The sequence below is a fragment of the Phoenix dactylifera genome, chromosome 12 (genome assembly GCF_051530095.1).
Source record: "Phoenix dactylifera cultivar Ajwa chromosome 12, Ajwa_hap1_PhDact_Kaust_v1.1, whole genome shotgun sequence".
Classification (NCBI taxonomy): domain Eukaryota; kingdom Viridiplantae; phylum Streptophyta; class Magnoliopsida; order Arecales; family Arecaceae; genus Phoenix; species Phoenix dactylifera.
The window spans coordinates 23,992,957-24,013,239 of record NC_143201.1 but is presented as its reverse complement, the minus strand read 5'-3'; the positions used below and the strand labels follow the sequence as shown (position 1 = coordinate 24,013,239).

At 40.5% G+C, this 20,283-nt stretch overlaps 2 protein-coding genes across 4 annotated transcripts in view; one reads left to right on the top strand and one right to left on the bottom strand.

The window, feature by feature from the left end:
- Positions 1 to 20,283, bottom strand: part of LOC103701795 (uncharacterized) — a 40,735-nt gene that overhangs the window by 12,177 nt on the left and 8,275 nt on the right. For all 3 annotated transcript variants that reach the window (XM_088709212.2, XM_088709213.2, XM_088709214.2), the window contains 6 exons: positions 18,661 to 18,775; positions 18,426 to 18,552; positions 8,954 to 9,756; positions 7,690 to 8,424; positions 5,480 to 5,765; positions 5,115 to 5,388 (listed from right to left, as the gene is read on the bottom strand). In XM_088709212.2, coding sequence (XP_088565338.2) covers positions 5,115 to 5,388; positions 5,480 to 5,765; positions 7,690 to 8,424; positions 8,954 to 9,756; positions 18,426 to 18,552; positions 18,661 to 18,775 — 2,340 coding nt within the window. The remainder of the gene's footprint in view (positions 1 to 5,114; positions 5,389 to 5,479; positions 5,766 to 7,689; positions 8,425 to 8,953; positions 9,757 to 18,425; positions 18,553 to 18,660; positions 18,776 to 20,283) is intronic.
- LOC103701786 (CBL-interacting serine/threonine-protein kinase 6-like) lies at positions 3,396 to 4,550 on the top strand. The gene has a single exon (XM_039130533.3). It carries the CDS (start codon positions 3,396 to 3,398, stop codon positions 4,521 to 4,523), a length of 1,128 nt encoding a protein of 375 aa, XP_038986461.2. The 3' UTR covers positions 4,524 to 4,550.

Genomic DNA, 20,283 nt, shown 5'->3' with positions numbered 1-20,283 from the left:
CTGAGGCCCTAGAGAGTGATTCCCTATCAAACTAGTGTGAGATTGATTTGTTTTCTTTTCTTCTTCCTTCTCAATAATATCTTTATTATCTTTCTTTCTTTTCTTCATTGCTGCAGCCTAGAGCAAAACACCCCCTTCTATCTACCCTTGTTGCCATTTCCTTATAGCAGTCACTTTACAACCATCAGTCAACAGTTATTACAGGCTTTGATCTGTCCAAAACCTAATCTGCATAAGTATAAACAGATTTGCAACTTCTGCAGACCTGTTAGCCCTCTTTCTTTGGTTCTGGAAAACTTTGCAGTAAATCAGAAAATCCTAAACCTGGTCCTTGGAGCGCATCAATTCCTATTATAACTGAAAAGGTCTCAGATCTTGGGATGTCGTACACGATCTACGAGGAGGAAATAGGAACAGACTGGATCTGGACAGCTATTGCAGCATATTCACCCTGAAGGACGATGATCTGTTACTTTGCATCCTTCAAAGATTTTTGGTAATCTTCAATATTTTTGCTGCTGAATCTTGTGCTTTATTTGTGAAAAGTTATTCTTCGAATATGATTTTCCCATCTAGTAATTTGAGCCCTAATCCCAGTAGTTTCTAAATTCTAATTTCAGATTGCTGTTTAGTATTGCATAGCATCATAATTTCAACTGTTTTCATCCATGGTATTTAAGGTCTCCATAAATTTCAAGTTATAGTTTGCCATATTTGTTTGAGATCACTTACTAGGTTCCCTAAAGTTGTCCTACATCACATCTAATGCCCAACACAAATCAATAAAGATCTCATGCTTCCCTGCTCCAACACCTAAATCTACTCTCAAACCAACTCCTCATTCAAGCTTCTAAACTCCATATAAACCTTTAATTTTTTTCCCTCAAGAACATAATGTCTTTTCTAACATAGCAAGCAGAACTCATTACCTTTAAAAATATCCACTCCCAGTTCACATTCCCCTAGCTTAAAAGGACTACCCTTTCGCTGCATAACTGTATATGAAGAATTAGCCCCTTTTGTCTATGATTCTGTAATATTTAATATAGGGAAACATCAAGAGATTGTCATGCTAAGAATAGTCACCCAAGAAACTGAAAATATCACTCGTTTTCCAATTTCTCCATGCTTAACATCACTAAATAGACTAAAAGATAGTAATGAGCGTGTTGAAATTGTTTAACAAAAAAAAGAAGCTTATAGGAGGAGTAATTTATTGCAATGCCCCTCTTCTCAATGTTAAGCCTAATTTTGTTCTTCCCTACCTCAATACCTGGAAAAAATATCATATATGACCATACCGCAGTTAAAAATAAGCTCTATTTAAGTTTTCAAGTCCAGACTTACAGTAATATACTAACAAACTAATATTTTGTGGTTCCTTAATTGATTCCATGCACTAGATTGCTGGAATCCGCTACTGATTGAAATTTATTTTCCATCTTTGCCCAGATTAATATTTTTGGCACTAATCATCAGGGTGTTAATTGCTTTCTATATTATTGAGAATTTTCGCATGTTGAAAATTCTAAGAATCATAAACTTTCCTTAGAAATACTGTCAATTAAAGTGGGCAAATAGGCAAATACATTACAAGAGTTGATCCAAAAGTAACATATCTCTTTAAATCACACCTTGCTTATCAAATAACCAAGTGAATTCACACAATCATACCCACTTCTAAATCAACATAACAATTTGTTTCACTTTGCTTTCCTTGACAAGATAGACCCAGCTGCATTAAATTTATAAAAGGAATTCAACTCAGTACAAGTAAACATCACAGGATATGATTTCTTTTCAAAAGTGACTAAACCAATTTAAGATTTCAGCATCACTTATTGCATCACGAAGTTTATTGCAGTGGATACTCCTATCAACTTGTCATGCTGATGTAGGAAAACCATTAACTCATTTCCAACTCTTGGCAATTTTTACTCCTCAATACACACCTAAATCATACTGCAAAGTATTTTTGATTGATATTTCACTAGTGTACATCATGGATTATTCCAGTTAATCAAAAAATTAAAACTAGGGCTCACAAGAGATTCAAGTTGCATGGTACATTGATAAATCTGACGGCTGTTTAAAATACAAATCCCATAGCTTTTTCTTGTGAATCAATAAAATGTTCTTACATCCCTATGAATTGGGCTTTCCAGTCCTACAAATCTCCTACTCTTATTTAATCGTTCAAGGTTCACTGTGTTTCATCATATACAACTTACTATCTGGGGCAAAAGCAAGGGGCAAGTATGCAGAGTTGATCTTATAGGTGGCAGAAGAATAGTTATTAACCCAAAGATATTCTTTCCATTTTTGAGGAAGATGACTACAATAATACAGTATTTAGGAATGACAAAGCAAGCCATCACTTTTTTACTATCATCCAAAAAAAAGGCATCCCGGTGCACAAGGCTCCCACAATTACAGGGTTTGGGGACAGTAAGATATACATAGTCTTACCCCCATATGCAAAAAGCCTATTTCTATGTTTCGAGCCCGTGACACCCAGGTTACAATGGAGCAATTTTACTGTTGCGCCAAGGCCCACCCTCTTAAAAACTATCTACCAAGTTATGTTCTTGACAACCTATTATCCTGGAAGAATAGCAGGACTCGAACCTAAGTGGCTGCCCCAGGACTCGAACTTGTGCCATTGCACTTAACCCAAGCCTTTACCATTGAACCAACAACCAAGCAATGGCCCCAATTATATGTCATCCAAAATGGACCTAACATTAAATAGAGCAAAAAAATCTGTTTGGTCAATAATATAGCTACTGCTTTCTACATAAAGGTGGGCATTGGGCCGGCCCGACACGGCCCGGCACGAAGCGGGCCGTGCCTGGCACGGCCCGCCTGCTACAGTAACGGGCCGTGCTAGGCACGGCTTATAAAGGGGGGCCGGGTTGGGTTAAGGATTTCTGGCCCGCGGGCCGAGCCCGACACGGCCCATAAGAGCCTGGGCTGGCACGATTCGTGGGCCAAGCACGGCACGGCCCGCGGGCCAGCCCGGCATACTATGGGCAACATCGTAATCTGCCGATACAAACCCCAGGAAAAATAGATGGGGAGTCGCCTCAGATATCCATCCCTCCTCCTACAAGGAAAAGAAAGCCGCAAGCTCCGGTTCTCTCCCTCTCGCCGCCACTTGAAACCCTAATTTCTTCTTTGCGCCGCACCAGCTCGGCTCCTCCGATCCGCCGCCTACCAGGGAATTCAGCACGATGAGGGGATCGAGTCCTGATCTCGCCGGGAAGCGAACGAAGCACGGCGGCTGGTGTTGCCACCGCAAGCACGTTGAAGACGAGTAGCCCTCTCTCCTCCCTCTTCCTTCTTTAACAAAGAGAAAACTAAGAAAAAAGGGGTACAAGGAAAGCGGTCTCATGATGGAGGAGGTGGCGGCGGCGGCGGCGGCGGTGGCGGACGGGAGGTGCATCCTTCATGGGCGTTACGAGCTCGGCCGGGTGATCGGTCAAGGGACCTTCTCGAAGGTTTACCTCGCCCGGAATCTCCTGACTGGGAAGAGCGTGGCGATGAAGGTGGTGGGGAAGGAGAAGGTGATCCGGATGGGGATGATGAAGCAGGTGAAGCGCGAGATCTCGGCGATGAAGATGGAGACCCACCCCAACATCGTGGAGCTCCACGAGGTAATGGCCACCCGGTCCAAGATCTTTTTCGCCATGGAGCTTGTCCGCGGCAGCGAGCTCTTCTCCCGGATCGCCTGCGTCGGCTGCCTACGGGAGGAGGCCGCCCGGCACTACTTCCGACAGCTCATCTCCGCCGTCTTCTGCCATGGCCGCGGCGTCTTCCACCGGGACCTCAAGCCCGAGAACCTTCTCCTCGACCACGCCGGCAACCTTAAGGTCGCCGACTTCGGCCTCAGCACCTTCGCCGATGACGTCCGCCCCGACGGCCTCCTCCACACTACCTGCGGCACGCCGGCGTACGTCGCGCCGGAGGTGATTGGAAAGAAGGGCTACGACGGTGCCAAGGCCGATCTCTGGTCCTGCGGGGTCATTCTCTTCGTTCTTATCGCCGGATACCTCCCCTTCCAGGACGATAACCTCGCCGCCATGTACAAGAAGATCCTCCGTGGGGACTTCTGCTGCCCGCCGTGGTTCTCGTCGGACGCCCGCCGGGTCGTCACCAAGCTCCTTGATCCGAACCCCAACCGCCGGATCACGGTGTCCAAGCTGGTCGAGATGCCCTGGTTCAAGAAATCGCGGATTCCGAGTACTGTAGCCGCGTCGGCATCGTCGTCTTTGTGGGAGGAGAAAGGTAAGGAGGAGCCTGAGAGGCTGAACGCGTTCCATCTGATCTCGCTCTCGGAGGGGCTCGATCTATCGCCGCTCTTCGAGCAGGGCGGTGGCAGGAGAAAGGAGAGGATGCGGATCGCGACGAGGGAGCCGGCGAGCGGGGTGATCTCGCGGTTAGAGGGGGTGGAGGCTAAGCCCGTCTCGTGCCTAGCACGGCCTGTGCCGGGCCCCGCATGGCCCGCCACCCCACGGGCCTAGGGTCGTGCCGGGCTTAGCCTTTAGGTTAAGCGGGCCGTGTCGGGCTTAGCCTTTAGGTTAAGCGGGCATTTCATTTAGTAACAGGCCGAGCCAGGCACGGCCCGTTTGGTCTGTGGCTCGGTGGGCCTGAGCCAGGCCCGACACAGCCCGATGCCCATCTCTATTTCTACAATATATGAAAACTAGTTGATTTGACATTAAACATTTTATAAAGAAAAAATGTGACAACTTGAATACAAATGTAAGTAGACAACATCCGATGCATTAACATATTTAAATATGAGACCTCTCTATTGACATTATTCACCACATTGCAAGCAGAAAAGTACTTAATCAGAAAACTGTACATTTGCTAAAGAAAATTGGATATTAGCATTCTTTATAGACTATAAGATATACATGAAAAAGCCTAGTCTTTAGTCTAATGTTTATAAATAATCCTTGAATCACAATATTCAGCCAGTTATAAACAACATAATTGAAAAAAAAACCCACAAATCGTTTAGAAAGTTGATCATATGAAACTGGATTAAGAATAGCAGCAGTCAGCAATTAGTAAGGCTAAAAAGCAAATAAAGGGTATTGTGTTACCATTGCACTTGAGAAAGCAGAAAGATTTTGCATATGTGAATTTGCTTGTCTGTATGTACATGCTGCAGCAGTTGGTTGTGCGTTGTTTGAAATCGCATAACCAGAGGCAGATGGAAAGTTTTGTTGAATTGTATGCAGAGCGGTATCATTCCTCGTGACCTCTGGTTGTGAAGTTGAAAGCATACCATAATTGTCAGTGCTTGTGCCAGTTATAAAAGAGACGCTATCATCTGAGAAAGGTCTTATCTGCTCATCATGATGATACTTGGATATTCTGAAAATAAGCATATATAATGTCACATATAGATACACACACACACAAAGTATGCTTACGTTCAAAAGGAAGAAAATAATGTAGGCAATACCTAGTATCTGGCTGACCAATTGGAGGCACGCTAGTATCTGTAACTGAGGCTACCTGTAAATTACTTTTCAGAGGCCTTGGAATAAAAATACCAGTAGATGGACCAGTTACACCAGATCCAAAAGCGCCAAAGCTCAAACGTGAGCAATCTGCTTTGGTAACCTGCAGATGCTCAGGAATTTTTACTGCAGGGCAACTCTCTGCAGGTGCAGTATCATGTTCCTCATACAAACTTAGTTGCTGCAAGTTGGAAATAGACAGTGAAAGCTCCATACCATCATCCTCAGCTGAAAGGTTTCAGGATGCGACAACCAAGAAAGAAATGTCAATATGGATGTCACTTACTGACTTTTAAGATAACCACAAATAATCCAACAAGCAAGGTGAGGTTTTGGATAAGATCTGATGTATTATCTGTACTATGTCAAAGCTACATTTATGAACTTAAAAACAAGTGTCCAGTACCATTATCAAGCCAAGAATAGGAGTGGAATGGCAAAGATGGGCATGCAGCACTCTAAATATGGCTATTCTTTCTTCAGAATATCTGGAGCACTGGATGAGTAAGTCTGTCATTTCTTAGCAATTAAGCAACCAATATGTTTGGCTTAGTTGAATTTATAATCCCATATCATCAGATAAAATCATAAAGGTATTAATAAACAAAATAAAACACAAACTTCACCAATGTTAACAATCCTAGGAGAAGATTTTCTTTGCAAATTTGATGAATTTTGTGTACAAATACAATTACCGAAACTAACAATAGATCCAGAAAAATTGTTGCTCACGCACAAATAGGATTATATATACATTTAAACTTTAAAGAAGAAGGGGGGTGGTATGTGGTGGGGCACATCTAATTTCACTTTCAGAGATTTAGGAAATAAAAGAGAATTAAGAATAGAAAAGCATTGTATCTATATGATTTTTGTCCACTAATTTATGCAATTCAGATTCCAAGTGATTATGATCTATGTGAACTATGTGAAAAAGAAAAGAAGTAAAACTATCAGTGCACAATGCTGCATGAAAGTCCCTAGGTCAGAAGGAAGAGACTTGTTTGTCCATTAAATGATTGAACTTATTATTCGTCCTTAAATCTGAAACAGATTCAGATATATTACATTCTTAATGCTTATGACTGGTTTCATTCTGATACAAGGTGAAAAAATGCAGCTTTGAGTAAATAAATGCGAAGTTTAACTTTTAAGCACCAACTTGTGCTGCTCCATGCTGGCACTGGGTCAGCATTGCACTTATTAAGTCTTTCTTGATGTTTTAAATAAAAAAGGACTCTCAAATATTTTTTTGACTTTTCATGTTTCAGCATGGCATGACATTCATCACTGGCCAACGGCCTGCACACCTGGTGTTGCTGGCTCTCAAACACTTGAATAAATGCAAATAAAGTTCAAATCAGAAAAGTACTGACAGCCCTTCTACAAAAATTTTACGAAGCAATTTTGGGATATAGGCTCTAAGGATGCACACACTTGGAAAATGTAATGTAACCACAAGATGGCCAAGAATAAGGCAATCAAAATTCTACATTCTTTAGAGATGCTACATTGAAAAAGGATGAGAAACTGAAAACTTCACTAGTATGATGGAGCATCAAACTGGAAAAGATATATGAAGAGGGCTGCTAGAAAAGTTCTTGAAACTTAATGGTGGAATGATGAGACCCAAAAGGCAATCGTGACATAGATCTCTTACTTCGAGCAATAAAGGACAAAATGATGTCTAGGAATCTAAAATATATGATGGAAAAAGAAAAAAGACAAAATAGAGCTCCTACAGACCTGATTTCTTGATGCTTTCTAGGTGACCAAGTTGGTCACCACTCACCACTCACCGAGACCTTTCGAGTTTTGACCATGTCAATTTCTATTGTTTCCAGCTCATAAAACCCTTACCACCTGGTAGTTGCAAAACTATTTTATATCCTCGTTTCAACATCTCTAAGGTAGGCATTTTGATCACCTTTTCTAGAGTCATAGTGCAATGGTCCCAAGACTATGGATGAGGTCAATATGCTTGTCCGAAGCAAAACTATTTATTCTACAAAGTCGGGCATTTTTTGAGGAAAAATCACCTAGAAAACATCAAAAAAGTCCATGCCTCTCAATTCATTGCACAAACAATTACAGTACAAAATGAACAATAAAACAGGAAAATGAGAATCTGTTCTTTTATAGGAAGATATACCTTCATGGTGTCCTTGCACATGTGGAAAACCATATCCAGAATTGTTCACTTGTCTGTCAGATGCAGAAGCAGATTTAGTTGACTTGGTTGGCCGATTTTGGCATGTGATGATCCCATCTGATACTTGAGCATCATCCAAGAAAGACAAATCAACCCCATAAGCATGCAAACTAGATGGTGCAGGTTCATCAGCATAGTTGGCAGAAGCATCAAATATTTCTGAGACAATTTGGTCACTTCTGACAGATGGTCGATCAGCTAAGGACAATTCCTCATGAGAAGTTTGCTGAACAACAGCACCCCCAGGGTCACAATTGATCGCTGTAACATTTGAAGCATGATCATGAGAAGAATGTGATTCCCTATTCAGTTTTACAGCCTGCACTGTGTTTTGGCAGAGCCTAGAAGTGTCTTGAGATTTGTTCAACCCAACTGGATCCCATGATTTGGACTGATAGCCATCAGTTGCCACAGTAGGTGTGCTGCAAGCCTTTCCTTGGCGTCTACCCATCCTGACAACATCAGCCATTGTAGGACGAGCTGGTGCACCTGACCGATCAGGTTGGAAGCTGCATGGTGCTTGTGAGGAAAAAGAAAAGTTACTAACTGGACCAGTTGACCGTGATGTATTTATGGAATCAGCTGGACCAGTTGTCACAATAGGTGTGCAGGAAGCCTTTCCTTGGTGTCCACCCATACTGACAATATCACCCATTGTAGGACGAGTTGGTGCTCCTGACCAATTAGGTTGGAATGATGAGACCCAAAAAGGCAATCATGAAATAGAGCTTCTAATTCAAGCAATAAAGGACAAAATCATGTTTAGGAGTTTATAATATATGATGGAAAAAGAAAAAGACAAAATAGTACTCCTACTTAATGTTTTCTAGGTGATCAAGTTGGTCACCGCTCACCACATAGGCCTTTTGACCACATCAATTTCTATGGTTTCTAGATCATAAAACCCTTACCACCTGGTAGATGCAAAACTATTTTATATCCTTGTATCGACACCTCTAAGGTAGGCATTTTGATCGCCTTTTCTAGAGTCATATGCAATGGTCCCAAGACTATGGATGAGGTCAATCTAATTGTCTGAAACAGAACTATTTATTCTATAGAGCCGGGCATTTTTTGGGAGAAAATCACCTAGAAAACATCAAAAAAGTCCACTCCTCCCAAACTCATTGCACAAACAACTGCAGTACAAAATGAAAAATAAAACAGGAAAATGAGAATCCATTTTTTTTATAGGAAGATGTACCTTCATGGTGCCCATACACATGTGGAAAAGGAAAACCATATCCAGAATTGTCCACTTGTCTGTCAGATGCAGAAGCAGATTTAGTTGACTTGGTTGGCCGATTTTGGCCTGCGATGATTCCTTCTGATACTTGATCATCATCCAAGAAAGACAAATCAGCCCCATGAGCATGCAAACTAGATGGTGCAGGTTCATCAGCATAGTTGGCAGAAGCATCAAATATTTCTGAGACAATTTGGTCACTTCTGACAGATGGTCGATCAGCTAAGGACAATTCCTCATGAGAAGTTTGCTGAACAACAGCACCCCCAGGGTCACAATTGATCGCTGTAACATTTGAAGCATGATCATGAGAAGAATGTGATTCCCTATTCAGTTTTACAGCCTGCACTGTGTTTTGGCAGAGCCTAGAAGTGTCTTGAGATTTGTTCAACCCAACTGGATCACATGATTTGGACTGATAGCCATCAGTTGCCACAGTAGGTGTGCTGCAAGCCTTTCCTTGGCGTCTACCCATCCTGACAACATCAGCCATTGTAGGACGAGCTGGTGCACCTGACCGATCAGGTTGGAAGCTGCATGGTGCTTGTGAGGAAAAAGAAAAGTTACTAACTGGACCAGTTGCCACAATAGGTGTGCTGGAAGCCTTTCCTTGGCATCTACCCATCCTGACCATATCATCCATTTTAGGACGAGCTGGTGCTCTTGACCAATTAGGTTGGAAGCTAAGTGGTGGACGTGAGGAAAAAGAAAAGTCATCAACTGGACCAGTTGACTGTGATGCATTTATGGAATCGGATTCGCTGCAAAGATGAGCAAATGAGAAAAAATAGAACTAGATAGTAATGCCCCAACAGTGAAAATTATCAAATTTTATCCCAATTATGCAAATAAAATAAGGAGAAAATGTCCATATAGCTTTTTTGCCATTTAATAAAAAGCATACATACAAGACAACCAAAAATTATATGAAGAAGTCCATCAAATGATCAGCACAAAATTTTTGTAAAATTCAACCTTGAGGCAATTAATCCCTTATCAAAACGAAAAAAATTATCATCTAATCCCTGATAAAAGCAAAATAATAGTTCCATAAGCAGAAAACTTCCATCAAACATGTCAGTAAGCTGGTTGAAGCATAACCTGATATTGCAAATCCAAGATATTTAAAGGACTCACAAGCGTAGGTTGGTGGATATAGTTTTTAAAATCTGGATCGATGGATTTGCATGCTTTACCAAAACAAAACAAGGTGATTAAGTGCAAAAACAAGTTTTCACCAACTTCTAGCAGTGTTTTAATAAATATACGAAAAAAACCTCAAATCAAAAAAATGAGTTAAAATTTGATATATTGACAGGTTATGAGTGATCAAAAACTACATATATCACCTCAATTCCTCCATTAAAACATTTTCTTAGGATCAAATACAACAAAAGAAATTATGGCGTAAAATGTTGAGTTTCAATTTAGCCAAAGGTAGGTTAGCATATAGTAATGCAACATATGCATAGGTGCACAATTTCTTTAAGTTAAATGTTCAATTTCCTATCCGCTCAATTTGCTTTAAGATGTCATATAATGGTAATCACTGACTTTTAACAAATTTGATTAAATAGATGCCATGGAGATATCTAGCCTAGAGTAATACGACTCGAATCACATTAATTCTATCATGTGATGACATGCAGGACAGAAGATGTACAATTCTCCAGAGAGTTCCCATGTAAGAATGTGCATACAACATGGGTGCCATAAGTTGAGAAAGCCAAGCCAGAAGAGGTCAAGGAATGCGGAACCGAGCCAAACCAGCCAGTTTCGCCTATTCCGAGCCGTACTGGTGGCTCACTGGTGTGGTTCAGCCATTGAAAATGGCTCGCTGCCGGAGCCTGAGAGGAGAAGAGAAAGAGAGTGAGCGGGGGAGGGAGGATGAACGAGGGACGGCGGCAGACGGCAGCGGAGGGCCACAGGGGGCCGACAAAGGTCGTGGCCACGTCCCCTATTTCTTTCTAAATAGGGGACGCGACCGCGGCTAAAAACTTTAGGTTTTTTTAAGTGAAATCGGTAAATCGATTGCCGACTTCACTTAAAAATTCCTAAATTAAAAATTTACAAATTTTTTAGCCGTGGTCTCCACCGCCCCCCCTTCCCTTTCTCCAGAGAGTTCCCATGTAAGAATGTGCATACAACATGGGTGCCATAAGTTGAGAAAGCCAAGCCAGAAGAGGTCAAGGAATGCGGAACCGAGTCGAACCGGCCAGTTTTGCCCGTTTCGAGCTGTACCGGTGGCTCACCGGTGTAGTTCAGCCATTGAAAATGGCTTGCTGCCGGAGCCTGAGAGGTGAAGAGAAAGAGAGAGCGAGCGGGGGAGGGCGGGTGAACTAGGGACAGCGGCAGACGACAGTGAAGGGCCACAGGGGGCCGACAAAGGCCGTGGCCGCGTCTCCTGTTTCTTTCTAAACAGGGGACACGACCGCGGCTAAAAACTTTGGGATTTTTTAAGTAAAATTGGCAAATCGATTGCCGACTTCACTTAGAAATTTCTAAATTAAAAAATTTTAAATTTTTTAGCCGCGGTCGCGGCCTCCACCGCCCCTACCCCCCCACCCCCAGGGCCCTCCTCCAGCCCCCTGTTGCTCGTCGCCGGTGTCCGCTGCCGCTCGTTCTCCCTCTCCCCTGCTCTCTCTCTCTCTCTCTCTCTCTCTCTCTCTCTCTCTCTCTCTCTCTCTCTTCTCCTTCTCTGGCTCCAGCATTGTTCTCTATCGATACGGGAAGAGGTTCATGTGCTGAATTTGTAAGATGAATCATATTTCACCATTTTTCAGACTTATTTCATTGCACTTGAAAAACATCAGCAACAAGACCAAGATGTTGCAGACAAGGTAGATAGCAAAAGACAATTATTATAAGCTGATTGAAAATGAGCTAAAAAATTACAAACATAATAGAGCAATATCAACTGATTTCATTTGAATGATTTTGGACAATCATCTTACTCAAGCATGGATTCAAAAACTCCTAGAAAAAGATTGTACTATCAATGTCGTACCATTCTAACACAACCAGGCAACCAGCACCAAGATGATTGATAGGATACTAAAACCCTTTGTACCGATTTGTACAAACCATGTTGCTACATACCGACAGTACCATACCCATACCCAACTATACTGGTTAGAACCATTGGTCTTTCTCTTTTTTATTTTTGATGCTTTCAGTTTAGGTATGTACTGTCGGTTCCAATCAAGGTCTGCCATACCGGATCTGGTAGGCGTACCGGTCGCCAACCAGACCGGTACGGTTCTGGTTCGTAGCGGAACCAGGCGGTACGAACCAGCCAGCTCTTCCCTGCCGGAGCCGGAGAAGAAGAGAACGAGAGAAAGCGCGGGGAAGAGAGGGAGGGAGGAGATCAGTGGCCGCCATCGGAGAACCGCGGAGGGGCGGCGGAGGCCGAGAATGCGGCCGCGGATTTTTAATTTGGAAGTTTTAAGTGAAGTCGGCAAATCAGGGGTTTTAATTTGCTGACTTCACTTAAAATGCCGACTTCACTTAAAACCCCCAAATTAAAAATCCGCGGCCGCGTCCCTTGGTTCTTCTTTCGAAACAGAAGACGCGGCCGCAACCTCGGCCTCCGCCGCACCCCCGTGGGTTCCCCCACCCCCCGTCGGGCTCCACCGCCCCCCCGGACTCCGTGGCTCTCCGATGGCAGCCACAGGTCTCTTCCCTCCCTCTCTTCTCCGTGCTCTCTCCTTCTCTTCGTCTTCTTCGTCTCCGGCACAGAACTGCCCATACCAGTTTCCACGGCTCCGGCGCACCGGTAGCTGACCGGATCGGTTCCGCATACCTTGGTTCCAATACTATACTATTCTGATGGAAAAACAATACAAGATTTGGTACCGATATTCAAAACCTTGTGCTCAAGTAAGTTTGAAACTAATATTTCAATTTTCAAATATCTAAATATCTAGAAATTTGTGATAAGGTTTATGGGAATCAACTTACTCAGTTTCAAAAACTAAAATTTATTTAAATTACTGTTTATTCATTTTAGTCATTTTAGATATTCATGATAAGCGTTTATGCTAATTGAGAAATAAGAGCTCTTATTGTAAGAGTCAAACATCTGCTAACCAATAGTCATCTAATAATACGATTATAGATGCACGGATCAAGTGGATGATCCACATCTTATCATCTAATAATTTGTAAGCGGTACTGTTTGCTACATTCGTTGGAATATGACTGAAGTAGAATCAGGATCCAATAGCTCGCCACTTATCATTCTTCTTATCCTTCTTTATCATTGAGTCAACCCTCTGCTGATTCGAATCTCTGCTAGAAAAGGCATGTGGATCTAAATCATAGATTGCTGCTCCTGGTAGAATCTCTTGGTGGAATCTCTCTAGATGGCTTCTTTTCACTAACAAAAGCCTCCAGCATAGATGCAATACGGCCAACGCCTCTGCTGACAGCCTCTCTGATTGATAAAGTTCTCTTGAACTCTAGATATGCCCTGCTGCTCCCAGAACTGAAGCCCGACTTATAGTACGAGGGCCCAAATCGAGCCCTATGCCTGGCCACCTCATCCTGCTGCCATTGATTATCCAGGCTCACTTGCATGACAGCTTGGATCTGCACCTCCTCGTCATCTAGAGCAGACACCTTCTCTGACTTTCTAAAGTGATAGAAAGATGGCTCTGCTGCTCGACGGTCTACCTCCGTCTTCTTCTTGAAAATTCTATTTTTACTGCTCTGAAATCAGCGAAATGCTTCTTCATCAGCTATCAAACCTCCTGTGGTCATTTCCGACATATAGATACATCGGAATAACCACCAACTAAGTGCTGCTTCAATCTGATTAGCTCTCATTTTTTGAACTCTGTGTTGCACCAATTGCACTTCTAATGGTGCTCTGGCTTTTTTTTTCTTGATAGCTCTACTCCTGCAGGTTTACCAACTATGTCAGTTTATCATTTTTTAAAATAGTAAAATTAACTTATGATGAAGATAATTTTATTATGTCAGAAAATATATCTGATTTATCTAATAATAATACTATTTTTTAATATTTTTATTTATTTATCTATTTTTAATAATTTTTAAATTTTAAAATATATTTAAATATCATAAATTCAGTAAAAATATGTTTTCTACTTCAGAAATTACTTTTGAATCATGTTATATGTACTACTATTTTTTCATAATTTTCATATTATTTTATATATTTTTAATTATTTTTTGCATTTAAAAATATTTTTTAAATATTAATATTTTAAAAAATTAATTTCAGTTTAGATCTATGTAGAATTCAATAATGGACACAAAATATATTTTTTTAGGCCCTTGGGCATGCATCAAAGGCCACTTATTTCTCTATTTTTTTTTCAAATTTAGGTCTAAGCCACTGTGTGTATGATCGCAGAAAAACTTGAATGAATGAACACCAAATTTTGTTGAGAAGTAACTAGCATGCCCCTCAATACTCTTCTGATTTTATTTTTTTAATATTTATTTTTTTTATTTTTTTATCCAAAAATATATTTTTAATTTTTAAAAATTATATATAATCCAAAAATTAAAAATTTTTATGTCATCGTGTAGATCGTCCATATATCTATAATATAGAATAAAATCAAGCTCAAATCAAAAATTTTGGCATGATCTTTCTTTATTTTGCAATTTTCGAGCTATTTGTTCGAGCCCAAAAAAATGAGAAAATGAGATAGGGGAGCGGAAGCACACCTTATTTAGGCTTGGATCTTCATTCTAAAATGCTGAATAGGTGCGATTTTTGGTTCGGTAGGAAGAAAGATGGAATAAGGTGCGCCTCTTACGAATGTTGTTGGGAGGGGCCCGGTTTAGAACTGGGTCGACTCGGTGCAAACTGGAACTAAACCAGCCGGTTCCAGACCAGTTCACACCAGTAAGGTCCGGTTCGGACCTTTTTCGGCCAGTTCCAGTCGGTTCGGGACCGGTTCAGCATACCATGGTCGAAAGTTATTTAATGAATCTAGTGAATTTTGGTAGTTTAAATCTGAGTGCACAGCAAAAATCTAGTGGTCTGAATTATTTTAAGCTGATCAGAAATATTAATTCTTTGATTTGAAAAGTTTTATGATTGATGACTTGATTTGATTTTTTTATAGAGAATTTCATTGATAAAGGATAAAGTTTTGATCTTGGCTAACTTGGATGTCGCTGTGCTATTTTCTCTAGTAGGTTCTCTAATCTTATGTTGTTCTAAGAAAATTTTTAGCATCTTGAGTTTAGGGTTAGTGGACCATCAGTTCTTGATCTCGGACCTGGAATGTTTTGTTGTGGATCTCTTTTCTCCTAGATCCAAAACTTATACCCCTTTAATCAATATCATCTATTTATCTGTTTATAATAGTTTGAGGTTATTTATTAAGAGATCAGGACTATATATCCCTAAAGTTTGAAAATCTCGAGAAAGAAATTTCGGCGACGAAATATTTTTTTTAGGGGGGGAGAATGTAACACTCGGCCTTTTTGGCTTAAGAAAAAATCAAGCCTTGTCCATTGGACCGGCCTGGAGTTTATTTTTTGGGCATAGCCTAGCCTTTATGGCCTGACCTGGTGTCTGAATTAGGGCCCAAAGGATTGTTTCTACAAAAAAAAAAAAAAAAAAAAAAAACTTAAGCTTAACACATGCTAGGGAGGAGACTGACTCCAGATGGAAGTCCTCTTCCTCCTCGACTCCTTATGGGAGTCCGACATCTTTGAACATACTGATGCCATTCACCACTATAAAACCCATCCCCAGGCTTTGCTTCGACATCCACCCAAGCTTGAGCATCAAGGTCGAAAATTGATAGTATTCTTCTTCCTTTTCATCTTGATTGTTGCTCGCCACAACCACTGTGTTCACCGAAAAGTCTTCCGACATTGCCAGAATCAAGGTGATTAGCCTCTAACCTTCTAATTAATCCATCTTCACATCCTTCCAAGCCTTTAGATTATGGGTTGAATTGACAAGAGAATCAAGATTTAATCCAAGCCTTTTCTTGGAAGCCCCATTTTGGGTTGAATTTTCAATTATCGTCGGCCTTTGTGTCCTCCATTCTAGTGAAGGGCATGCATGAGCTCCCCCATTTTGCTAAAGAAACCAAGAAAAAAGAAAAAAAAAAGAAAAAAAAGGGAGAAAACAAAAAAATTATTTTGACTCTCTTTGGTTTCTCTTTCTACCCTATTTCTCTTCTACTCTTACAACTGATGAAGGGTGGACCCCAGAGAGTCCCTTCCCTTTAACCTGTGATGACCTCGATAGTCACTGGGCAGCATACCAGCCCCCAACTTGGCCTAGGTCGGGTACCGCTAGATTCTACCATCAATACTTTCTATAGTGTTATTTATATCCTAGCATAACTCTTGATTGGTGGTTTGATCAATTGGATTACCCAGATCGAATCGAGGCAGGATGTCAGACACCATCACCCAACTAGTGTTGTCCCTCCTTTTCCTCGTAGTTTTCCATTATTATCTTGATTTTCCATTGATACTCTCTGATTATTGGAGATGAATCCATGTAGGGTTAGAATTGTCCAGTCAGGAACATGTCCAGTAAGAGGATAGTCTGATATGATATGTAATTGAGATTTTAAGGACTTTCACGATTTATCAAAATTGTTACTGTACTTGCCAGATAAGTAATGCTTCACTTGTTCTAAATTTATTAGCAAATTATAAAATTATTATATTAATAAATTTTGAATTGTACTATTCATGATGCATGAATTTGATGAATAATAATTTATTATCAAATATATTTTATTTTAGAATATTATGATAATGCATGATTAGAAATATTGATCTTGTTTGATTGATGTCGATACCACATGATTACATATATTTTGTTGAACTGAGATATGAAAATGTATGATTGTTTTGAACTCTCAGCCTGACTATGTTAAGGACCCCACCAATGGGGCCTAATACATTGGCACTTGATTAGTTCTGAAGGATTTACACTGCAAACGGAGCGGCTTGCCACAAAAGTGGCACGGCACAAGAACCTTGCCAATGAAGGGTCAAACATTGGCAAAGGATGCCGCCAATGAAGGTTAGACATTGGGCCCTATTGGCATATGTTTTATCCTGAAGGACTGTACTGCAAGAAGACGCGCGATATTATGACCTTGCCATAACAAAAATATGGTCATAGCTCATGGCTACTGAGATAAATTTAATGTTTTGAAAGAATTTGGATTCGTGAATGGAAACTTGAATTTTGAGAAAGATTGGCATACGTAATATTTTGATAATGTTGCATATTTGGATTTGCTTTTGAACTAATAGGTTCCATATGCTCATTTACTGTAAATCATTATCTATTTTATTGTCCGACTTATCTAATTAAAGTGTTCATTGCTTACTGAGCTACGTAGCTCATTATTCAATATCTTACTGTTTTTGCATATCCTACGAATTAAGCCAGCATGGAGATATGTTTCAGGAGAGTGATTAGAAGAACTTTGGTCTCTTTATTTTACATTAAGAGTTTACTAAAGTTTGATGTAAGATCTTTTGAATGCCATTGGATTTTGTGAGATATTAAAGTCTAAAGTTTAATTATTTAAATTTTGGATTTACTTCATTGATTATTTATTCCGCTGCTTGCTTTATGATATCATAATGAGATGCCTTGCATGCTTGTGGGGAGAGTTTTCTATGAGTATGCGGTGGTTGTCACGACTCCGGCTCATGATCTCGGGTCGGGGGCATGACAGAGCACCTATAGAACCTAGAGTGTGCAGGAACACTTCTTTCTATAAACTCCATGCCTAAAATAGAGTTTGTAGATGACAATTATCTCATTAAGAGACTCATTGGGCGGTCATGAATGATATGAAACTATGTTTGTTATGAAAGATAGGATGGAAGTGCTTTGAATGAGGAAGAACTCAAAAACAGACAGATGAGACACTTGAAGCTCTGGTTTTTCTTTTAATGTTCTGATCTTTTCTGTATCTTGTTTAACATATGTAGCAGACTTCAAGGTAGTAGAGAGCTTCCTTTCAGTCACATTCCTTCATGTGTATAAATTTATAGTTATTGACTATCTTAGCTCAGTTGTGGCATGATTCATTCAGCTTGGAGCATGAAGTTATATATGATCCATAGAGCACAAGTTTCAAAATTAATTACATCATACAAAACTACAGAACAGATGGAAAGGAGAAATGGAGATGCACACAAATCATGATTTCCATATTTGGCCACAAAAATCTCATGCTCGAATAGATAATATGAATAGACAATAAACAAACAAGAAGACATTATCCAGAAGTGTAATATACAGAATAAGAACAGGACTAGAATACAGGAGAATTTAAATGGAAAAAAAATGAAAATTACTTTTCCTGATTCAAATTTCTTGACTGTTCACAAGATTTCTAGAAAGTTTTAGCAATACTAACCTTAAAGAAGTTTTGGAACTTCCTGCAATACTAACCTCTGGGGTGTTAGCCTCCGGCTAGAATTATTAGCAGCCATGCCAGAGCTCGAAATCGATGATGTAGAAATTATATTTATCCCATTATCCTTCTCTTGCACAAGCTTACCATGCATAACTCCATAATCTACCAGGATGTTTAATTAAGAAACAGACAAATTTCGATTATATATATGAATTATAAGATAAATCATGCACAAATGCAGGGGAGAGAACAGTGATCACTTTCACGTACCACTTGAGTTCATTTGCATGGAAATGCTAGGTCCCTCATCATGAATATCATCTGTAAATCCACAACTTGAACTGCTGCTCTCTATTTCGGGTGTCGACTCATGGGTCTCTTTAGTCTAATGCAAGGCAGGCAAAAATGAGAGCAAAATGCTTTAATAAAAAGCCAATATACCAAGGCAAAGTCCCAAAAACATATAATTTTAAAGTTGGAAGTAGGTAACAAGATCCCTTAGAAATCATATGCAGCAATAGTGCAATAAGACCAGTAATAAAATTCAAATACTTGGATAATTGGGTCTATAGCCCTAGTTGAAATGAATAGTGAAAGAAGACATACCCATATAGATGCATAATGTTTATTAATTATGACTCATGAGCAAGGTCCGCTAAACTGGTACCAAGACCCGTACTGGTCGGCGCCCGGTACGGTTCGGTACCAGTTTAGGCTGAACCGAATCGGCCGTACCACTAGGGCATGCCGGTTCATGGACCGGCACGTCCTATTTTTTTTTAGTTCTCTCTCTTTTCAAACTTTTTCTATGAATTTAAGTCTAATATGATGTTTTTTTATATTTTCTTGATGTTTTTTGATGTTTCTATAATCCCAATTTATCCTAAATGATGCATCTGATATAAATCATAAAATGAACATAAAATATCCTCAAATGAAGATACAATCAATTACATACTTTTAAAATCCAACATACATACTGATATCTAAAATTGGATCGAGTGTCAAGGCCTCTCGTAGATATTCAGATCATCGATCAAGAGGCATATCAACCCACCCCTCTAACCAAGTGGTGTTGTAGTTTTGTATGCTCATCCCATTAGGAACGTGCATTGGGTTATAAACACACTCACTGAAGCTCTGGCTTTGAGAGGTATCCTCTGGCTAATAATACAGTTGTAGAGGGGCCCATCTAAATATGCCGGCAGCAAAATCTGACCCGTAAGATACTCCGGGCTGCGTAGGTAGTAGCCACCAGAAGATGGCTCAGACGCACCATATCTATATCTATATTCTTATGGATTATTAGCTACTTGTGGCTGCGGATAATAGAATCTAGTATACGACTCGAAACCTGATACGTTTATGAATTCTACTCCACGTGCGAGGTCATCTGCAGCTGCATCGTGTCCTCATAAATGACCTCGAAGAACCCATCTCCTATATGCAATCATATTCTTGCGGGCTCTACCAGATCGTCCACCGTGGTCCCTGTCATGTGTAGTATATGTAAACTGGAACTCATCGGTCAATCGAAAACCACCTTGCGGTTGTCTCTTGTCCTCTACTCCCTCCATGGCCAGCAGATCTTTGACCACCAGAACTGTCATCATTGTTGCTCCAGGACTCCCCAACACTCTCCATTGGGACTGCAGGTGCCTTTTATTTTTTTAGTCTGCTGGACAGCTGCCTTCTTACCCTTCATACCCCTCTCTGTCTGGTTATGTTGCCCTCTTGACCGAGTCAACCGGATAGCATAATGGCCTCGTCCGAGCATATCTCGATCAAATCTCTAAGAGGATGTCTCGAACAAGGAGTCTTATGTGACTAGCTCCCCTATGGTTATGGCTGATCAGCTGTAGAAATGCGTGAATATTGCACTTAGCCCATTGC

Coding starts and splice junctions, on each gene's coding strand:
- LOC103701786 (XM_039130533.3), top strand. CDS start 3,396: ATGGAGGAGGTGGCGGCGGCGGCGGCGGCGGTGGCGGACGGGAGGTGC.